This window comes from Mercurialis annua, linkage group LG6 (assembly GCF_937616625.2).
Source record: "Mercurialis annua linkage group LG6, ddMerAnnu1.2, whole genome shotgun sequence".
NCBI lineage: Eukaryota > Viridiplantae > Streptophyta > Magnoliopsida > Malpighiales > Euphorbiaceae > Mercurialis > Mercurialis annua.
The window spans coordinates 35,249,068-35,269,540 of NC_065575.1; the positions used below are offsets into that span (position 1 = coordinate 35,249,068).

The 20,473-nt window shown below is 36.4% G+C and overlaps 2 protein-coding genes and 1 pseudogene across 2 annotated transcripts; 2 read left to right on the plus strand and 1 right to left on the minus strand.

The window, feature by feature from the left end:
• Window positions 1–12,476: 12,476 nt before the first annotated feature.
• LOC126654023 (uncharacterized) lies at window positions 12,477–13,876 on the minus strand (annotated as a pseudogene).
• A 1,308-nt stretch (window positions 13,877–15,184) lies between these two features.
• Window positions 15,185–16,718, plus strand: LOC126685972 (uncharacterized). Its single transcript, XM_050379978.2, has 2 exons — window positions 15,185–15,520; window positions 15,625–16,718. The coding sequence occupies exons 1-2, from the start codon at window positions 15,488–15,490 to the stop codon at window positions 16,000–16,002; spliced, it is 411 nt and encodes a 136-aa protein (XP_050235935.1). The 5' UTR covers window positions 15,185–15,487; the 3' UTR covers window positions 16,003–16,718.
• A 19-nt stretch (window positions 16,719–16,737) lies between these two features.
• Window positions 16,738–19,262, plus strand: LOC126685971 (uncharacterized). Its single transcript, XM_050379977.2, has 2 exons — window positions 16,738–18,687; window positions 18,768–19,262. Exons 1-2 carry the CDS (start codon window positions 18,175–18,177, stop codon window positions 19,260–19,262), a joined length of 1,008 nt encoding a protein of 335 aa, XP_050235934.1. The 5' UTR covers window positions 16,738–18,174.
• Window positions 19,263–20,473: the final 1,211 nt, after the last annotated feature.

The following is a 20,473-nucleotide window of genomic DNA, read 5'->3' on the forward strand; positions in this document are numbered from 1 at the left end:
GTCTCGTCGATCTGGTTCTACTGGATTGATCTGGAGTTAATTCTGAGTTTGGGTTAGCCCATAATTCGCTCTAAAAGTTGCTTGTTTGCAGGGCTCGTGGACTCGGTTTATACACTATGTTTCATTACTGGACTTCTGAGTTCGTTTACATCAAGTCTGGCCCATTACATTACAGTATATTAATCTATGCTAAATTATCTACGTCTGGGTTCAAACCGGGCCTGATTCGGAGTCCGCATGAGCCCAAAAATGCGTCTGGAAGCTTGGATCGAGTTTGGAAGGATCTGGAAGCGATTCTGGGAAGCTGACGAACGAAGAGCGTGGCGCCGGCGGGATGAAGTGGCGGCGCTGCCACTTTGTTCTGGCGGCGCCGCCGGTTATAGGGGCGGCGGCGGCGGTATGATGGCAGGTTTAGGGCTCGTTTTGTTATTATTCGCTCTCACTCGTTTTAGCTCCGTTTCTCATACAAAAGTAGCCAAAATCATATAAAATTGAATAAGAAATTCAAATATAGCATTTATAAATTGTTTAAAGCCGATTTAAACAAAATATAATTGGTGGGCAACAACTTTGAAAATTACTTTTTCATGGCAGATAAGCTCAAAATCACATCAAGCATGCATCCTAGGAACTACAATTAACTGGGTTTCCGGAGTTGAACATATTAAACACATTAAATTTGTCATTAACATGCTTATTCATCTATTTCATGGCAATTTTGATAAAGTTTTGAATTTAATTATCATGGCAATTATATGACAATTTTGACAAATAAGCTACTATACACCCTAAATCACATAATTACAGCAAATATGATGATTATGGCATACAAATCAATGGAAAATAAAAGAGACTAATTTGAGGGGTCCTCAAAATTACTGATCTGAGTCCTTGGCTCGTTTGCTGGCGAAGTGGATGCGGAATCCAACTTCGAATCCGAAGCAGGTGCTGCATTCTTGGGGAATTAACGCGTATTAGTGTTTCAGGACCGGACATTTGTGTATGTGTGTGGTGTGAATTTTGGCTATAGCTTATTCTAGGAGAGGGGCCAATTTTCTATCTGATTTCTAAGGTTTGTGTGCACCTCTAGCCAGGATGACTTAAGGCTAAATTTATAGGGGAATGGGTGACCTAGGGTTAGCTTAGAGTCTTATGGGATTTAAATTGCTAAGGGATATGTCATGAAGCATTAGGATTATCTTTAAACTCTATTCAATTAATTTTTCCTTTTAATTTTCGGATTTTGACTTGCTAGCTAATTAAAAAAGTGCTAAAAGTCTATTTTGGTGCCTGAAAGTGTTAAAAAGGACTACTAAGACCCTATTGGTTTGGTCATGGTAAATTTCGATTCGTAAAACTTGCAAATTGATCTATAAACTTCTAAGACATTGCAATTAGTCCAATTTCTGGAGTTAGATTGCAATCTCTTTGGATTTTTATAGGCCATTTACTCCTAATTGTGTTTCAATCCTCCAAGTTTGCAGTTGTGAGATTATGCCTGCTTGGATTCTAGCAAGCAAATCTATAGCTCGTAACCCGGACATATTTCTCTGGTTGGACGCTTCAGCCCCTTATCACTTTTTACCTGTCCGAAAAATAGGTGTCTACAGTGTTCCCCCTCTTTAACGAGAATTGACGAAGTAGGTCAATTCTTATTAAAGAAGAGACTTGTTGTTAGACAAGCGACAAGGATACTGCCCACCATCGGAGATACTCGCTCGCCCGGTGGTATAGTAATGCCCTAGTTTGAGCATTACATGTCGTGGCGCATGACTCTGACTTCATGCCCCCTGGTTCTGGTCTACCCCATATCTAGCAGAGAGTAGTCTTCTCAGCTGCCATTGAGCCTGTGCTGCCTAAGTATGTGCCCGTGGAATGGAGCTATAAACTCTCAGCCATCCTGAGAGTGATCAGATGGCTCGAACCTGGTAATTATCATGTCCGGACCTTTTTAGATTTGTAGAAGGGACAAAACCCCATCGGCCGTCCCAAGGGCCACCTTATTAAATAGGTGCCTGATTTTCGTTACTTATTCAACAATTTAACGGATGCTGGTATTTTTCTACCAGACTTTGACGTCTTTCTGCCATTTTCGGCGTCTTTCTACCGATCTTAGGTGTCTTTCTACCATATGTTAGTGTCTTTCTACCAGGTTTTGGCGTCTTTTTGCCATTTATGGTGTTTCTATACCATATTTCGGAGTGTGTCTACCGTATTTCGGCGTCTTTATGCAATCTATGGTGTTTTTATACCACACTTTGGTGTCTACCTATCGTATTCCGACGTCTTTATGCCATATTTGGAGCTTAGGCTTTATTGGTTGTTTGAATCCCGTCTTATAGGGAACTTTTTGATCCTCCGCTGCCCAGATCCTTTGGGGCTTGTCTTGAAGGCTCTAGGTGTAATACCCCAAAAGATATAAGTATTTATTTGGGCCACGTGTCCAGTTTGGACTCGCCAGAGTGGCGAAATCGGAAAGATTTCTGATAATAGTAAAGTAAATAAATTTCAAGTAAGTCGGTTTTGGGAAATTAATTATGAGGAAATTAAGGTTCTATTCCAATTCTAAAATTAAAATTGGAATTAAACAGAAAAATGTCAAGAAAAGCCCAAAATAAAGTGCAGGGACGAAAGTGGTAATTTAGCCACTATGTCTCGAAAATGGAAATTTTAGGTTTTGACGGGAAAGTATTAATATCTAGTTTCGTATTATTTATCGGATATAAGTAATACGTAAAAGTAATAATTCAAGAGTTTATCGATTTAGTTATGGACTAAATCGTACGAAAGAAAAGTTTAAAAGATTAATAATAATAAATAAAAAGAACAAGGACCAAAGTGAGATTTTAACCTTAATATATAAGGTTTTGAAATATGAATCAGAGAGCAGAAGAAGAGTCGAGAGAATTTGAGAAATATCGCCGATTACGATCGTTTCGCCGCCGTTTCGCCGTTCGACGTCCGAATCGAGTGATTTTCGCGGAAATCTCTTCCGAATCGAGAGCTCTATCGATCCTAAGCTTCGTTTCAAGGTAATATCTCGAAAATTGGTGCTCAAGTTCGAATATATAGCCGTTTTAGTTATAATTAAGAATTTAATGATTTCAGAGCGTTTTTAGCGTTTTAATGAAAACCGAGTTACGGGTTTTATCGGAAATGAAGTGTTTGGCGAGTGGTAGCACGACGGGGAGCCCGGAAACGACGTTTCCAGGGTTGTGTGCGCAATCGCACACGGTGTGCGAACGCACACCCAAGGTGTGCGAACGCACACTGGTGTGCAGATGCACACCCATGGTGTGCGAACGCACACTCGCACAGTGTTCTTCTGTGCCCGCACAATGGGTCCGCAGGGACCAAATTGGGCTTTTAGCCCTAATTGAGCGGGATTTCAGTATTTTGAATATTAGACCCTAAAGACGATTAAGGACCCCGATAATTTAAAAAGTAAAGGTTTAGTTCGACGTTTTCGATAGTTAACGATAACGGGAAACGTTAAGGATTTTATACGTTTCTAGAATATGAGAAGCAGAGTTCAATATATCATGAATACAATAAAGAAATATCGAGTTCACGAATAACGTTAAGAATGAAACATAATGTCACGACCCGATTTCCGCCTCGAAACTCGAGCCGAGACCGGCGCTAGGGAATGGGAATGGTTGTTCCGAAACCCGTAGCAAGCCTAAAACCTCTATAAATTTTTCGCCTCTTAAATATAAATATATATCGTACATCGCGTACGACCCGTTTTCAGAAAACACCGTTAAAACATTTTTCCGTTTAACGTGGAAAACACATTCTGAAAATATTTATATAGGCGAAATCGCGCTTTCAGAAATGCTGGTTGAATAACCCTAGTTATTCTGACCCACGCGCATTTCTGAAAACCGGTGCGGTGGTACAGGGACTTAGCTCACGTGCCTTGCCTCGCAGGCAGCCCTGTTTCAAACCGCGCACCCGAACAATATGTTTAATAAAATACATCGAACACTTTCCTTTTCAAAGCGTTGTATCAAACATATTTAAAAACATGCACAGCAGGCACACAAACGTAAGGCCAGCTAAAACTACACACAGTGTCTTTGCAGACCAAAGACACGAAGCTTGGCCACCCGTAGGGGACACCATAAAACACCATATGCCTATTGAGTAGCCACTTATTAGAGCTAGACAAAGTCAGGTTCCTATCAGAGTATATAGACAGAGGAACCATGACGTGGCTACAGGCATATCAAACCTATATACACTATTGCAGCATCTACGAGTTTAAAGTGTTATTTACATAACAACAGAATAAGCTTCCCTGATGGAAAAGGATGGAAGCTTGACCAGACCCGGTAGCTAGGTACCTGAAAATGATAAACAACAACGGGGTCAGAAATATAAATATTTCTGAGTGAGTAGATAGGTTTACAGTTAAATACCAAAATCGCGTATAGACAAAATGTCGGTATATAAAAATATTACCAGTCCTCGATCCAAATGAAACCCTAATCCTGATTACGTTATAGTGCTATCATATATATAATGCATATGCACAACTCTTGTTTAATACAGGATGTGCTGTATACATATGTATCACAGCCATCTTGACTCTGTATAGGGTTGCTGGGCCGGAACTTAAATCACTGCCACCTCAGGACTACCCATTAGGTTTAAGCCGCTTTATAAGCATCTGGCTTAAAACCTAATCTCAATATGTATGCTTATAATATTTACCTCTCATCTAGTTCATTAACACCGGTGACACACAGTCCTATTGTTGCCCAATAGATAGCTCGTTTCAGTGGATCTTCCTTGGCTAAGTTTCATACTTAGTGCGATTTATGATTTAAAAACAATTGAATACTAATATTCAAAAGTAAACAAATGAACTCACAAACACCGCTAGGTCTGGAACTTAATCCTGTGGTTGTGGTCAGACTGCTGGCTAGCTGGTCGGACTAAACACACAAAGCAAACAGGATAAAACACATCAATATATGTTTCCTATAAAACTTCTAGGTCCTTAAACCCAGATCTAGGTCAAACATATAATCATTCAAACACGTAACACTTATGGTCTGTTTTTTAAAACCATATTATAAATTCTCGTTTTGAGAAAACGTTCTAACTTCACTCTGGAAGTTATTTTAGGTATCACAATACCTAAAGAAAACCATTTATAGTATAGACCTAATTGTCAAAACAATTCTCGGTCATATACTAAGCATTTAGCAAAACCGATTGCTAAATCTTCAAAACCGTTTAAACGTTGACTTTAACTCTTTTAAAGTCCATTATAAACGTTTAATTTTACTTTTAAAATCTCCTTTTAAAAGTCTTTAGGTTTAGGTTATAAAACCTTTTCACTTTCTTCTAACACAAGTTATTGTTTTAAAATATCTAACTTTGATTTAAAAACATTTATTAAAAATATTTTAGGTTCGGTTGGAAAACACCTCGGGTTATTAGGCGAAAGCACGTCGGAATCGCCCCCGGAAAGTCCTCAAAAGACCGAAGAAAAATCGACCCCAGACCGCTCGTTGGGGCAGCTGTGCGGTCGCACAGCTTGGCTGTGCGGTCGCACAGCATTTCATTGCTGTGCGCCCGCACAGCACATGCTGTGCGTTCGCACAGCATGGTGTGCGAACGCACACCATGCTGTGCGGTCGCACAGCTCGCTGTGCTCGCGCACAGCGGGCTGCGTACCCGCACAGCCCCGGAAATGAATTTCCGGGACCCCCCGTTCTGCTTAAAACGTCCAAAAACGCTATTCTAACGTCCACAATCACGTATACACAATTTAAAATCAATTCGGACGTTTAAAACGATAATTCGATACGGTAACCGTTTATAAACGAGTTTATATTCGAAATAAATCGAAATAAACGTTTAATACGGATATAATACCTCGATTACTTGAGTAATCGTCGAAGAAATTGAGTTAGAATCGAGAAATGGACGAAACGGCGCGAAACCGTTCTTCACTGTCGCCCTAAGCTAGCACCTCAACCTTTTAAACCTAAGAAAATGAGTTTCTGCACTCATTTGATTCATTTGGTAACATATATATAGTATTGGCTAAAGTGCAGTTTAGTACTAGCTCAATCATGCACTTTAAACCAACTTCTAAACTAGTCGTCCATATCCTAAACGCAAACGATTTCCAAATTTCGTGAAAATTCTACCAAAAATCAAATAAAATATAACGAGAATAAAAATATAATTTTTATTCCCATCCGACTTATATTTTATTCTTAATAAATCATTTTCGATTTATTAAGTCCGCATTGACTGCGCTTGATAAAATTTCTGCTTCCAAATTTTATCAAATTTTCACGATAACCTTTTTAAAATATTTTGCGAATATTAGTACCAAAAATATTCGCTAGGGACTTATGAATTATTCTGCACCCAATTCATAAATCCATATTCCCTCCGTTAACTATATAACTATTCAAATTTAAATTCTAAAAATTTAAATTTGCAATCCTATAGCCATATTAAAAATTTAGGGACACTTGTAAATTAAATTTATCTTTAAATTTAATTTACCTACCCCCGTCTAATAAAATATTAGACACGTGGCTATATTTTAACTCTTAAATTTCCGGGTTATTACACATAACCTTAGAATTTAAAATATTACACGTATTATAATACAAGGTTCACGTCTAATCATTAAACATTAATTATTATGAATCAGACATGTTAGCGGGCAGAGAGGTTAGCAGACGTGGGATAGCGAGGGCATATCATTTCATCGACCACGTCATTGATTGGATTGCAGTTTCAGTGAGTTGCACTTTACTTTCGTGTATTATATATTATAAAGTTATTTTATATAGATATGTATATTGTTTTTACGCATCGCATGTTATATGATTTGAGTAATTGTTATACGTTTCTACCAAGCTTATACACGAGAACTAGTATGCGATCCGAAGAAACTAGCTACCTATTGGGTGTCAATAGGCTGTGTGATCACTAGTATCGAGTCAGTCTAGTGTGTTTGCATTTGAGAAATAAATTGACATGATATGAATAAGAATTTCGAAGTTGGATAATGATTTGATACGAGTGAGCACTCGGTTACGGTGTAACCTGGAGTCCCCGTATCTAGTGGGTTGGACACACCAGTGAGTTGGACTCACAACTTGAAATGTAATGATTAGATTGGACGATATATGATTAGTATGATTTGATTATTCAAGAGATGTGTCGCATGCTAGGATATTAGTTTCGTACGGATCAAATACTTGTTTATATGTTTTACTTTTATATTATTGTTTCTTGAAATGCGATGCTATGTTTTATGATAATACCGTTAGTAAAATGCAACCTCACTCAGTATTTTCCCAAATACTGACCCCTCACCTTTGATGTTTTCAGGTGCTTAGTGTGTGGACTTAGCTAGAAGCCAACTTTGAAGTCCAGAAGTCAGCTGTGCATGTATAGTTTCTTACTTCTGTGAATGCTGCAGTAGTGGTCCCGCATTAACAGAGTCGTAGCCTAGACAGTAGTACATTTTTGATTGTACATATTACTTGCTGTCTTGTTTATATGTTTTTGATAGGCTATAGTTAGAATGTTTTACTCACGGCCCCATATGCCGGTGATATGTTATGTTTCACTAACTGAAGTATATAGTACCGCGAGGCCGGTTCGTACATGGTACGGTAACTAGAGCCCGCAAGGTTTTTTTGAACAGTTAGTGTAAATATCTGGTTATATGTTATATATATGTATATTTTCTTCCGTGGTTTATTATTATTTGTTTATTATTAAAATTAATAGTGATTTGAGGCTTGCTACGGGTTCCGGAGCTACCACTCTCGTTCCCTAGCGCCGGTTGCGGCTCAATAATTTTGGATCGTGACACTAGGGCTTGTTCTAACACATATGATTCGATCTGGACTGGATATGCGAACCAAGTAACAGGTGCTCCTAAATATACATCTAAACTGGCGGTTTCTAACACATAGCAAAAGTCTAGTTAGTCTAGATTTATTGCATGCATAAAACCTAAACCGACAGTCTAATTTTAATTGATTTTATTAAGTGACTTGAATGACCTATGCAACCATTTACTACATTTGCATTGCAATCCTAATATGTCTAGGTGTTTTGCTGGAATTGATTTGATTTAACTAAATTAACTTGGTTAGTCCTTTAGTCTGTTAATATTGATTTGGATCATGTTGTGGAAAGCAGTAAACAATTTAATCATACACATAGGCAGTTGATATACATAAAAAGTTATAAATATTTTTAAACCTTGTCAACTCAGAGTGATTCACACTCGCCTCGGTTTGACCATCGGTCCTGTTGGATTTGACTTTTGGTCAAAACACAAAAGTTGACCGCCTCAACGATATGAATTCAATGGTTCAAATCGGGATTGATTCAGAGTTCAGTTGACCTCTAAAAGTGGCCTGGAAGTTGCTGGTCGGATTAGGCCCAGTTCATTGGGTCTTGTTTTATTAATCAGATTACAAAATTGGATTTGAAGCCCTAAAAACAACGAGTTAAGCCCAATTAAATTTTACAGCTATATTCTACAACTAAAACAGTATTTTTGGAATCAAATTGAGTCTAATTCCGAGTCCAAACGAGTCCGAAAACTTAAAAATACGTTCTAGATCGAAATCTGGGATCTCGGGGAGGGGGGAAGGGAATAGGCGGTGCCGCCGCTCACAGTGCCGGCGGTGGCACCTTACACTACTGGCGCCGGAAGTACGACCGGCAGCGTTTGCGGCGGCGTCTGGACAACAGCTATTTTTGTCGCCTTTTGCTCCGTTTTCTCATGAAAACACTCAGAAAACAGAGGTTAAACGCCCCAAAATTAATGAGATATAACAAATAAAGTTGTTATGTATTTGAAATCATTTGAAAATATGTTTTTGAAGTGATTTAAAGCTAAAAATATGATAATTATTTTTATTAAAAATAATTGAATATGCAATCAAATTCAACAAGTATGAATATGATGGCACAAAAAGTGATGGGAGGGTCCTCAAAAGTACCGTTCTGAGTCCTTGACTCGTTTTCTGGTGATTTGGATGCGGAATCTATATTCAAATTAGTGCGTAGTAGCGTATTTTTGGTGAACTAAAGTGTAGTAGTTTATTTTTGGATTAAGTTGTGTGGTGTGTGCAAATTGTTCAGGTGATTCGGCTATGGTGATGACATTCTAGGATTTCTATGTTTTTTTGCTATTAAAATTTGCCACCCTTAAGGTTTAGTTAGTAGTAGTATTTATAGAATTTGATTAGGGTTAGGGTTTGGATAAAATTAGTGTCTATTTATCATTTTACCTGGGATTTATATAAGTTAAATATACATTTTTAATTTAATTATTAAAATATGTACTATATTATATTATTCTGTAATTGAGATATCTATATTATTAAGTTAAAAAGGTTAAAAAGGTAAGGTATTATATTATTATATTAATTAAATTTAAAAAGGTAAGGTAATACATTACTATATTAGTTATTTTATATACATATTTATATTAGATAATTAGATCAGGTAATATTTATATTAGATAATTAGGATATATATACATATTAGATAATTAGGTTAGGTAATATTAATTAGGCTTAAATACACCAAAAAACACCAATTTTCGCGTGTTTTTGGTATTCAATATAATCTTTTAATTTTAGCCAAAAAGTACATGAACTTTCAAAATTTTACAATTAAAGACACCGACACCATTTTATATTTAAAATGACACTATTTTTAAAGAAAACGCACACGTGTTTTAATTGCAAAATATTAGAAAGTTCATGTTAAATATGCTAAAATTAAAAAATTATGTTAAATACCAAAAATACGCAAAAGTTGGTGATTTTTAGTGCATTTAAGCCTATTAATTAAATATATACAAAATTATGTTAATTATTTACAAAATTTGTAAGAAATAATACTAAGAAAAAGGGTGCTAAAAGTTAGTTTATGTGCCTGAAAGTATTAAAATGGCTTCTGGGACCCTATAGGTTAGGTTATGGTTAATTTTAGTCCGTAAAATTTGCAAATTGGTCCATAAACTTCTAAGACATTGCAATTAGTCCAATTTATGGACTTAGACTACAGTCGATTTGCATTTTAATGAGCTATTCGCGGCTAATTACATTTTTAATCCTCCAAATCCACTGTTGTGCACTAATAATGCCTGCTTGGATTCCAGCAAGAAAATCGATAGCTCGTCTCCCGAATGATTTTCTCTGAAAATCACCATTACACGCTTCAGTCCCTTATCACTTTTACCTTTCCGGAAGATAGGTGTCTACATTTATATTATTAATTAAATGCTAAGTTATTGTAATAAATAATTTAATTTTGTATAAATAAAAATATACTAAATAAATTTTTAATAATAAAAAATTAAAAAAATTAAAATAATAATCATTAATTTTGAATAAATGTGTAAATAACCAAAAATAATTACTATTATTTTTTAAAAAGTTGGTCTCCTTTTATATTAGAAGAGGCTAAATGTTCTAATCTTAAATCATAAGGCCTATATGAATTTTTTATTAAAAAAAATAGAAATTTTAACGAAATTAGTGGTGTTTGTTTTTTATATACCATTTTTGATGGCTATAGGGGTTTAATTGAGCCACGGTCTACTTCAAAGGGCTAAATAGTCCTAAACTCTGACCACAAAAGCTAATTTGTACTTTTTGTCTTCTATAAAATATACTCTTTTAGAATGAAAAGAGTAGTATTGGAGTTACTCAAAAAACTATCATTTGCTTAAAAAAGAGAAAATTCTCCGACATCCCCACAAATATCATGATTCACATTTTAATCCTTCTTAATTGAAAATCAAACGATTTGATCCATCACTTTTATTTCCGTCAACGATTTAGTCATTCTGTCCATTTTTGGTGTTAGTCAACCGAGTAAAAAAATCTAAATAAAAACAATTATTTTAAAAAGAACTGTTTGGAACAATCCCCTATTTTTATTTTTGTCTACGATTTCATCCCTCAAATTTAAAATCAATTTTCCTCTAAATTCTTTGACTTATTTGACTAGCATCACAAAATATACTAGAGATTAAATTGTTTTTTTTTTAATAATTGGGGAGGGGGGAGCGCTTGTGGGAGGAATCGAATCCACGACCTAACAGTTTGCTGCCTAATACTTATACCATTTGAGTTACGGTTCATGAGAGATTAAATTGTTGATACATTAAAAATGAGAAAAATAAATAAATTTGCTTTTAAATAAGAGAGACCAAAATATAAATTATAATATATTTAAAGATCTTTAAAGTAATTTACTCCAAAAAAACTACTGATAAAAATCCCACGAGATCTAAACAAAGCCATTTATCATGCGATATCAACTTAAACAGTCACGCGTTTTGAGCGGCTCTATCAATTTACTGCACGTTTAATACTTCACACACGACTCACGTGCTTTTCATGGGGGACCTTCGACTTACGTGTCCAAATTTCAGAACTCTCGATTTGATCGTAAGAACAGATTTAAATAGCCAATCAGAGCAAAGCAACTGAGGCCCTCCGATTGAGAGCGTAAAACATTGAAATATATTTAAATAAAAAAAGTTAGTCAAAAAGGCTCGTGAAGAGCACGTGCCTCTAACGTGAACCGAGGTGGCTTTTTGGTGTGTGCTTCAGAGAGCGTGACGTGGATTCTATAATATATTTTCAGTAATTTTTGGTGATAATGTGTTTGGCGTGTCTCCTTTCCATAATACCACGTTTTTGGACCTTCCCTTTGTTTACGTGGTGACATCTCTCTTGCGTCTCTTTTCTTCTTACTGTGTGGATAAACGCACGGGATTACTACTTGGCATTTCTTTTATTCTCGTTTTGAAATTTATAGACTTAAAGAGTTATTTGCTTCCTAACTTATAAGCGATGGACATTAACATATAAATTAATTTTATAAATAAATTAATTATAAATTTAATGATAATTAGTCTCATTTTAACAAATTATTTTATAAGTTAACATGCCAAATTGTCGATTGAGGGTATTTCTAACAATAACTCTTAAAACAGTGTAAATTTTATATTAGAATTACACTGTTACAGTGTTTCATCTGCAACAACTAACTCTATTTTTCACTCTAAAAAAATATTCTCACTATATTCCTATTTAACAAAATTTTAAACATTTTACACTTACACTCATAGATTATTTAATACTTACAAAATACATTCATGTGTTTATTTATAATAAAATATATTATTAACTCTAATAATATATTTGTTAAATATGTTTATATATTTTTTTAATATATAAAATAACTATATTTATTAAAAAAAAACATTAAATAATAAAATTTATTAAAATATTCTCTATTTATTAAACAATACTAAAAATGTTAAAACATATTCATTAAAAAACATAATATTACATATTAAAATTAAAGCAATCTACTACAATATTTATTTTCATTAAAAAACACAATCACACATTTTTTAAAATTAAAGTACGTAGTCTATTACAATCGCCAATTTAATTGAAAAAACACAAACACACATTATTTTAAAATTAAACATTAGAATGTGAATATTTATTCCACACATGTTCAATTAACGCGTTGCGAAGTGCAACATGAACAGTTTTGTCCTTAATTCTTCGATGACGAGCAAGAAATTCTTCAAACCGGGTGTTCTCATCGACTACCATTTCAACATCTATAATTGGAGATTGTATTTCATCAACAATTGGTGCACTTAAGTCACGTTCATCCTCAATAATCATATTATGGAGAATAATGCCCGTCGTCATTATATCATGCAAGACTTCTTTTCTCCAAAAAGTATGGGTCCTGCTACAATTGTGAAACGTGACTGTAGAATCCAAAAGCACGTTCGACATTTTTTCGGCACGATTCTTGTTTCATAGCAAAAAATTTCTTTTTAGGACTTCGAGTTTCACGAATTGTTTGAACAATATTGCTCCATTTTGGGTATATACTATCAGCTAAATAGTAACCCATATCATACTCTTTTCCTTCTATCACATAATGTGCTGGAGGAGCTCTACCGTCTGCAATATCGGAAATAAGATGAGATGATTCTAAAACATTAATATCATTATTAGTTCCTGGCAAAGTAGGCGTGCCATATCCATAGATCATCATCAACAATAGCTTCTAAAATTATTGTACGTGATCCATTACGACCTGCATACTGTCCAGCCCATGCAGTTGGACAGTTTTTCTAGTTCCAATGCATACAATCCAAGCTACCCAACATTCCAGGAAAACCACGCTTCTCATTAACGTGGAGCATCCTTGCAATATCGGCACTATTTGGCCTTCTTAGATATTGTTGTGAAAAAATTCAACGACAACACGACAAAATAATTTCAAGCTTTCAATTGTTGTAGACTCACCAATTTTTACATATTCGTCTGTTGCATCGGCAGATATGCCATAAGCCAATATTCGAAATGTCGCAGTTATTTTTTGTAGACCCCATAACCCAATTCTTCCAGAAGCATTAGGTCGTTGTTCAAAATATGGGTTATGAAGTTTGACTGCATTAACTATACGAAGAAATAAACTTTGTGACATGCGAAAGCGGCGACGAAAATACTCCTCACCGTAAGTTGGATTATCAGAAAAATAATCATTGAATAAATTCATATCAGCTAATTTATGTTCTCGATGAACCACACAATGACCTGGAACTGATCCACCGTGTTGAGGCGTGTCATTGCTTTGTGTAGTTAGATAATAATCAATAATTATATTATTAGTTGCTAGAATTTGCAACGTCGCTTGATATTCCCCGTTTGATAATTCAAGTGGATTATCATCATCGGAAGATGAACTTGATGAGTCTATTGTACTGCCAAAATGAAAATTCATTTTGATAAGAATTTTTTAGTTCATAAGAAAAGTGTTGGAGAGAGTTTGAGACAAGCTATTCAATATTACCAATTTATAAGGGTTTTTTCAATATACAATAAGAAAGTAATTATCGTCCTTATTTTTTTTATTATTGTCCTTGTTTGATTCTTTCATAAAGATGATGCAACCTTTCGTCTTTCATATTCAATGGTTGAAAAAAATCACGTGAATCGTTTTACGGTAGAAATTAAACACATAGATAATTATTATCTCCGTCTTTTTTATTTGCGATGCGATTTTTTGTCTTTTTAATCCAACGGTAGAAAAAAATCTTGCATACCATTTAACAGTAGAAATTAAACGTAGAGGTAATTTATTGTCCTTTTTTGATTTTTTCATAAAGGTGATGCGACCTTTCGTCTTTTATATTTAGTGGTTGAAAAAAATCATGTGAATCGTTTTACAGTAGAAATTAAACGCAGAGATAATTATTGTCCCCGTCTTTTTTATTTGTATAGGTGATGCGATTTTTCGTCTTTTTAATCCAATGGTAGAAAAAATTCATGCATACCATTTAACGGTAGAAATTAAACGTAGAGGTAATTATTGTCTCCGTCGTTTTTATTTGTATAGGTGATGTGATTTTTTGTCTTTTTATTCCAATGGTAGAAAAAATTCCCGCATACCATTTAACAATAGAAATTAAACGTAGAGGTAATTATTGTCCTTGTTTGATTCTTTCATAAAGGTGATGCGACCTTTCGTCTTTTATATTCAATGGTTGACAAAAATCACGTGAATCGTTTTACGGTAGAAATTAAACGCAGAGATAATTATTGTCCCCGTCTTTTTTGTTTGTATAGGTGATGCAATTTTTTGTCTTTTTAATCCAACGGTAGAAAAAATTCCCGCATACCATTTAACGATAGAAATTAAACGTAGAGGTAATTATTGTCCTTTTTTTATTTTTTTCATAAAAGGTGATGCGACCTTTCCCCTTTTATACACGTGAATCGTTTTACGTTAGAAATTAAATGCAGAGATAATTATTGTCCCCGTCTTTTTTATTTGTATAGGTGATACGATTTTTTGTTTTTTTTAATCCAACGGTAGAAAAAAAATTCCCGCATACCATTTAACGGTAGATTTTAAACGTAAAGGTAATTATTGTCCTTGTTTGATTCTTTCATAAAAGTGATACGACCTTTCACTTTTTATATTCAATGGTTGAAAAAAATCACGTGAATCGTTTTACGGTAGAAATTAAACGCAGAGAGAATTATTGTCCTTGTTCTATATTTTTGTATAAATAAGTTCCATATCCATAAGAGTTTTTCACAACATATTACAACATCTTCTAAAATTTTCAAACTCATTTTATCTCAAACACTTTAACCTCCTTAAAAATCGAGATCATCCGGATACCGTCATGCGGAAGATGTTTTTTTATGCAAAATTTATTTGGAAATTTCGCAAGATCCAATCTCTGGTATTTTGCAAAGTTCCGATCAATTCTGGTCACGAATAGAAGAAAAATACAATGAAGATAAAAAAACCTACATTCGGAATACGTACTAAACGCCCATCAACTAGCTGATACCGGCTAATTGAGAAAGGTGTAAGAAAATTAATCGGGTGCGTTAGACAAATTGAAAGAATGCATCCTAGTGGTGCTTCAAATGAAGACATTGTAAGTATTTTATTAATTTTTTTTGAATAATATTATTATTAAATGTATATATTTTTCATTTGTATTATACTAATTCTAACAAGATTTTAATTAATTATTTCCAGTTAAGGCAAGAAAAAACATTATTGGAGGAAGATAAGACTTATATCAAAGGTTTCAAATTTGATCATGTGTGGCACATAATGAAAGATTTTGAAAAATTTAATGGTACAAATCAAGTTTTGAGAAATAATCAAAACGTCAATAAATCCGTAGAATCGCAGGCTCAAAATCCTAATTATGGAACTCCCGCATCACCTGGCCTTTCATCATTTTCAATCTATTTAGATGCATCTAATGCAGGTGGTTCTTTATCTACACGTCCCATTGGCGTTAAAAAGGCAAAATCGAAGAGAAAAATGGAGGAAGATTCAAAAGAGTCAAAATTACATAAAAAATGCAACTGCTTTTGGAAGAAAATAGACAAGTTGTTGACATGTTGAAAAAGGCTAATACCAAAAGTGAGAGAAAAGCGGCAATCCAAGAATTCAAAGAAGAAAATGAGATTTTATTTGCGGATCTTAATCCTATTGAAGATCGTCAGTTTCGTGCATTTATGATAGCAGAAAAAAGAAAAATTATGGATAAAAGAGGTCAACAACACCAACCACCGCCTCCTACACCAAAACAATTTTAATAGTTATTTTAATAATTTTGGTGGATCAAGCTCCGATTTACCATAATATTAAATGATGGAGTCTGCCTTCTGAACCGGTGAGTGAACCTGCAAAACAGGGTAGAAGCTAACCGGACGGTGGTTGTCCGATTAACTCTCCGATGCTAAAGTCAGTCTAGAGCTTTGAGCAGCGTTTTGAGTATGTGAATGTAATTGTGATTCTAGGCATACCTCGTGCTCCTTTTATAGTAGTCGAATATACCTAGTAGAGTTGTATTAGGCAGGTGAATCCTACTTTGTAGGGATTCGGCCGTATCGCAGGGATTCTCCTGATTTGTCGAGATCTACCTTAATCTGATAAGAGTCCTATTTAGGAACGTCTTCCTAAATAGTCTTATCTTCCTAAAGTAGAGCTTATCCTTCCATATGTAGTGTTTGTGTCCAAATAGGACAATATTTCCATATTCAGTCGTTTACCCGAATCCCGGACCTGACGCGCTCTTGGCGGATCATGTGGGATTCGGTCTTTATTAGTGTATTACCGAATCTCAGAGATTCGGCATCTCCTCCGTATCTTTCGGTCTTCAGGGGGAGTCCGGCGTCGCCTGAGAGTGGATCCCCTGCAACTCGGCTCCATTATACTTTCAGTAGGATTCGGTATCCATCATTAGCCCCCCCGCAAGTGAGCTGAAGTAGTTTGGCATTTATGCCTTAGTGGATTTTAGCTCTTTTGGAGCTGAGTTCTTTTATACGGGCGAGTCGTTTCATATGTTTGTGGGCGGCGTTTCATCTTTAGTGAGATTCTGCGTTGCCACGTGTTGTCCATCCGTAGACGGTTATGACTGGATGAAGGACAAGTGTCTTCGTGCGCCATTAGTTAGTCCTTATTTGTAATTATGGGATCTCGTCTTTTCAGTTTCTTTGGTTTAGGCTATATAATTGTTCATTTTCTTCAATTATTCTTTCTTCAACTTTTGCTTTCTCTGCGCTCTGCTTAGACTTTCGATTTCTTCAAGCTTTCTGTGGGTTTTCTTCTTCTGCTGTCAAGATTCCTCGTTTTCAAGTTGCTCCTTATCTTTCTTTTGATCCTGCGTATTTGCTAGCGAGGTATTTTACCTTTTCTCTAATTTAATTTCTTGGTAGTTTTTCAGTTTTCATTTTATTCCTTCTGTTCTTCGTCTTGTTCTTCGTCTTGTTCTCCTTCTTTTCCCTTCTTTTGATCTTTTAGAGTTTTAATTTTATCATCATTCCGTGTTTCCCCCCCATTTTAAAAATTTTAAAATGTCAGAAGTAACTGAGGGGGCGAAGGGTGCTCGTGACGAGCTAGAATATACCCGGAGCTCCTTGTCAAGAGAGCAGATACTCGGTTATGCCGAGGATTTTAGCTTCCCCGGGTCGTATGTTATTCTGAGGCCGGCGAAATCGTATCGGGCGAATCATAGCACGGATTCGCCTTCTAAGATAGTAATTTTTCATGAACAGCTTTTAGCGGGTCTAAGGTTTCCCTTAGAGTCTTTAATCGTAGAGGTCTTTCATAATTTAGGTGTTCCTTTGGGTCAACTGCATCCGAACGCGATTCGCCTTCTTTGTTCTTTTATGGAATCGTGTAGGGTTCGGATGCAGGAGCCTTCGCTTGCTCTTTTTAATTATTTTTATGTTTTCTCCCGCCGAAAGGGTGAGGAATTTATTTTTGCTGGTGGTCGACCGAATCGATCCCTTTTTAGTCTTCCTTCTTCTTTGAAGGGTTGGACCCCTAAGTTTTTCTTGGTTCAGCACTCTTCTTTCTCCTCTTTTTCGCGGAGTTTTACTTCTAGTAAGGTTTCGCTTACTAACGTACCTGATTTGGATGATGGGGAGAAAGACTTCGCCCAGTCTTTGCTGTCGGATTGTCGTTTTGACAAGCCCAAGTACAGCGTTCTTTTAGAACAGTATTTGAGTCGTCGTGAGATACTTTTGGCGGGTCTTCCTTTAGAAGGTATTTTTCTAATCTTTTGTTGTTATGTTTTTGTTTTGTAGGATGTCGACTTCTCTTGAACATTTGCTTGACAATTTTCATGTCGATATGACTGTAGATATGGGCGAGGTCACCAGCGGCATTCCTAATCCCTCTACAATCGCCGTGCCGAATCCGACGCCTGATTCGGTGAATCCTGATCTTGATCCCGCTTCTGGCGATCAAGTTCCTGCTGCGACTTCCGAGTCGCCTCTGCTTCCTTCGAAGGAGTCAGGTCCTTCTCTGAAGGGGTTGCCTACTGCTGGCCAGAAGCGTCCTGCTGAGGACCAGGCTGGGGCTTCTACCAAGCGTCCCAAGAAGAAGAAATCTTTTGGGGTGTCTATTGAGGAGGCGCCTCGGTTTGCTGCTTGGGCGGACGCGCAAAATCCGCCTCGTCTTTCAAACGTCGCCATTCTTCATGCTTGCATGGAGAATATTATGATAAAAGAGGACATTGAGTCCATTGATCGCGAACATGGCGATAATTTGGCTGAGTTCGCCTGTCTCGGCGGTTTTTCGGTATGCTTCTTTCTTTTTTATATTATGATTTGCTTCTCCTTTTTTCTTTTATTTTTCTTATTTGTTGTTTTCTTTCGCAGGTGGTCCAGTCCATCGCTGTTTTGGAGCGCCGCCGAAGGGATGCGGTGGATCAATTGAAGAAGCTTCAGAGAGATTCCGAATCCTGGCTCTCCGAGAAACAAAAGATGGAGGAGGAGGCTGGCGAGGCGACTGGTCTGATCCAACAGCTGAGGTCCTCCGTATCTACCAAGACTCGGGAGATTTCCGCTTTAGAGGCTCGGGTTCGAACTTTATCCGAGGAAGTCGAGTCTCTACAATCTTCTTCAGGTGCTCTCGCTAAGGAGAGGGATGATCTGAAGAAAGAAGAGGGGCGTCTCCGCCGGCGATTGGGTGACTCTGGGAGCTTTTATTCCCAAGTCATGACACAATACCGGTTGGCGATCGGGGCAAAGCTGCGGGAGCAGAATCCTGGCGTCGATCTTTCTGGAGTCAATCAGTTGGATCCTGCTTCTTTGGCGAAGGAGGTGAAGGCGAAGCTTGATAAGCAGAAGCAAGATGCTTTGAATAAGGCTTAGTTTTTATTTTCTCCTTTTTGTATTTTTTGCTTTTTAGTATTTTTTGCTTTCGCCTTTTTTTTTTGTATTGGATCGTGGCGGATCCTTTGTAATTTTTCTTCTGTGAATATAATGATCTTTTGACCATTGCTTTTCTTTAGTTGTAGAGTTAATCTAAACTCGTTTGTTATTTTGAGAAGTTAATCTAAACTTCTGCTGGTGTGATTTATTTGTAGGTCCGAATGGATCCTTTTATTTATTTGACTCGGACGAGTCTAAATTATTTTTTAACTAAGATTCAAACGACTCTTGTTAAATTGTATGTATTAGGTCTCGAGCGAGCCTATAAGGTTTGTTTCGCCAAATCGCCTTTTATTTCAAAAATGGAAATAAGTACAAGCCATGAATTTATTGATAATACTTTCTCAGGTGTTCTACATTCCAATATCTGGGTACCATGGACCCAGTTATTGTCTTTAGTCTATATGCGCCTTTGCCAGTAGCTTCTTCTATGATGAAGGGGCCTTCCCAATTAGCTTGCATTTTCTTTACTCCTGCGTTTCCTCTGCCAACTTCCGCGTTTCGTAAGATCAGATCGCCTCTTTGAAATTCTCTAAAATTCATTCTTTTGTTATGGTATTTTGCGGCTTGCTTCTTGTATGTAGCGGCTCGGGCTACCGCTTCATCCCTTCTCTCCTCTAGTAGGTCTAGACATAGTCTTGTTCTAGCCTCATTGGTTTCTTCTTCTAGATAGTTTACTCTGATACTGGGTATGCCAATTTCTACTGGAATTACTGCTTCAGTGCCGTAGGCGAGCCTGAAAGGTGTTTCGCCAGTTCCTTTTCTAGGAGTTGTTCTGTATGCCCATAGAACGCTGTATAATTCTTCTACCCAGTTCTCCTTGTACTGAGAAAGTCTCTTTTTTATTCCTTGTGCTATGGTTCGGTTGGTGACTTCTGTCATTCCGTTTGTCTGGGGGTGCGCCACCGAAGTAAATTTCAAATTGATCATTAGTCCTTTGCAAAATGCCTTGAACCGCTTGCAATTGAATTGTTTGCCGTTGTCTGCTATTACAGTGTGGGGTATGCCGAATCGGCATATTACTTCGTTCTTGAAGAATTCCTCTACTTTGGCTGCGGTGATGGTTGCGACAGGTGCTACCTCTACCCATTTTGTGAAGTGCTCTATTGCGACGATTAGGAATTTCGCTTGATGTTTTCCCGTTTCGAACG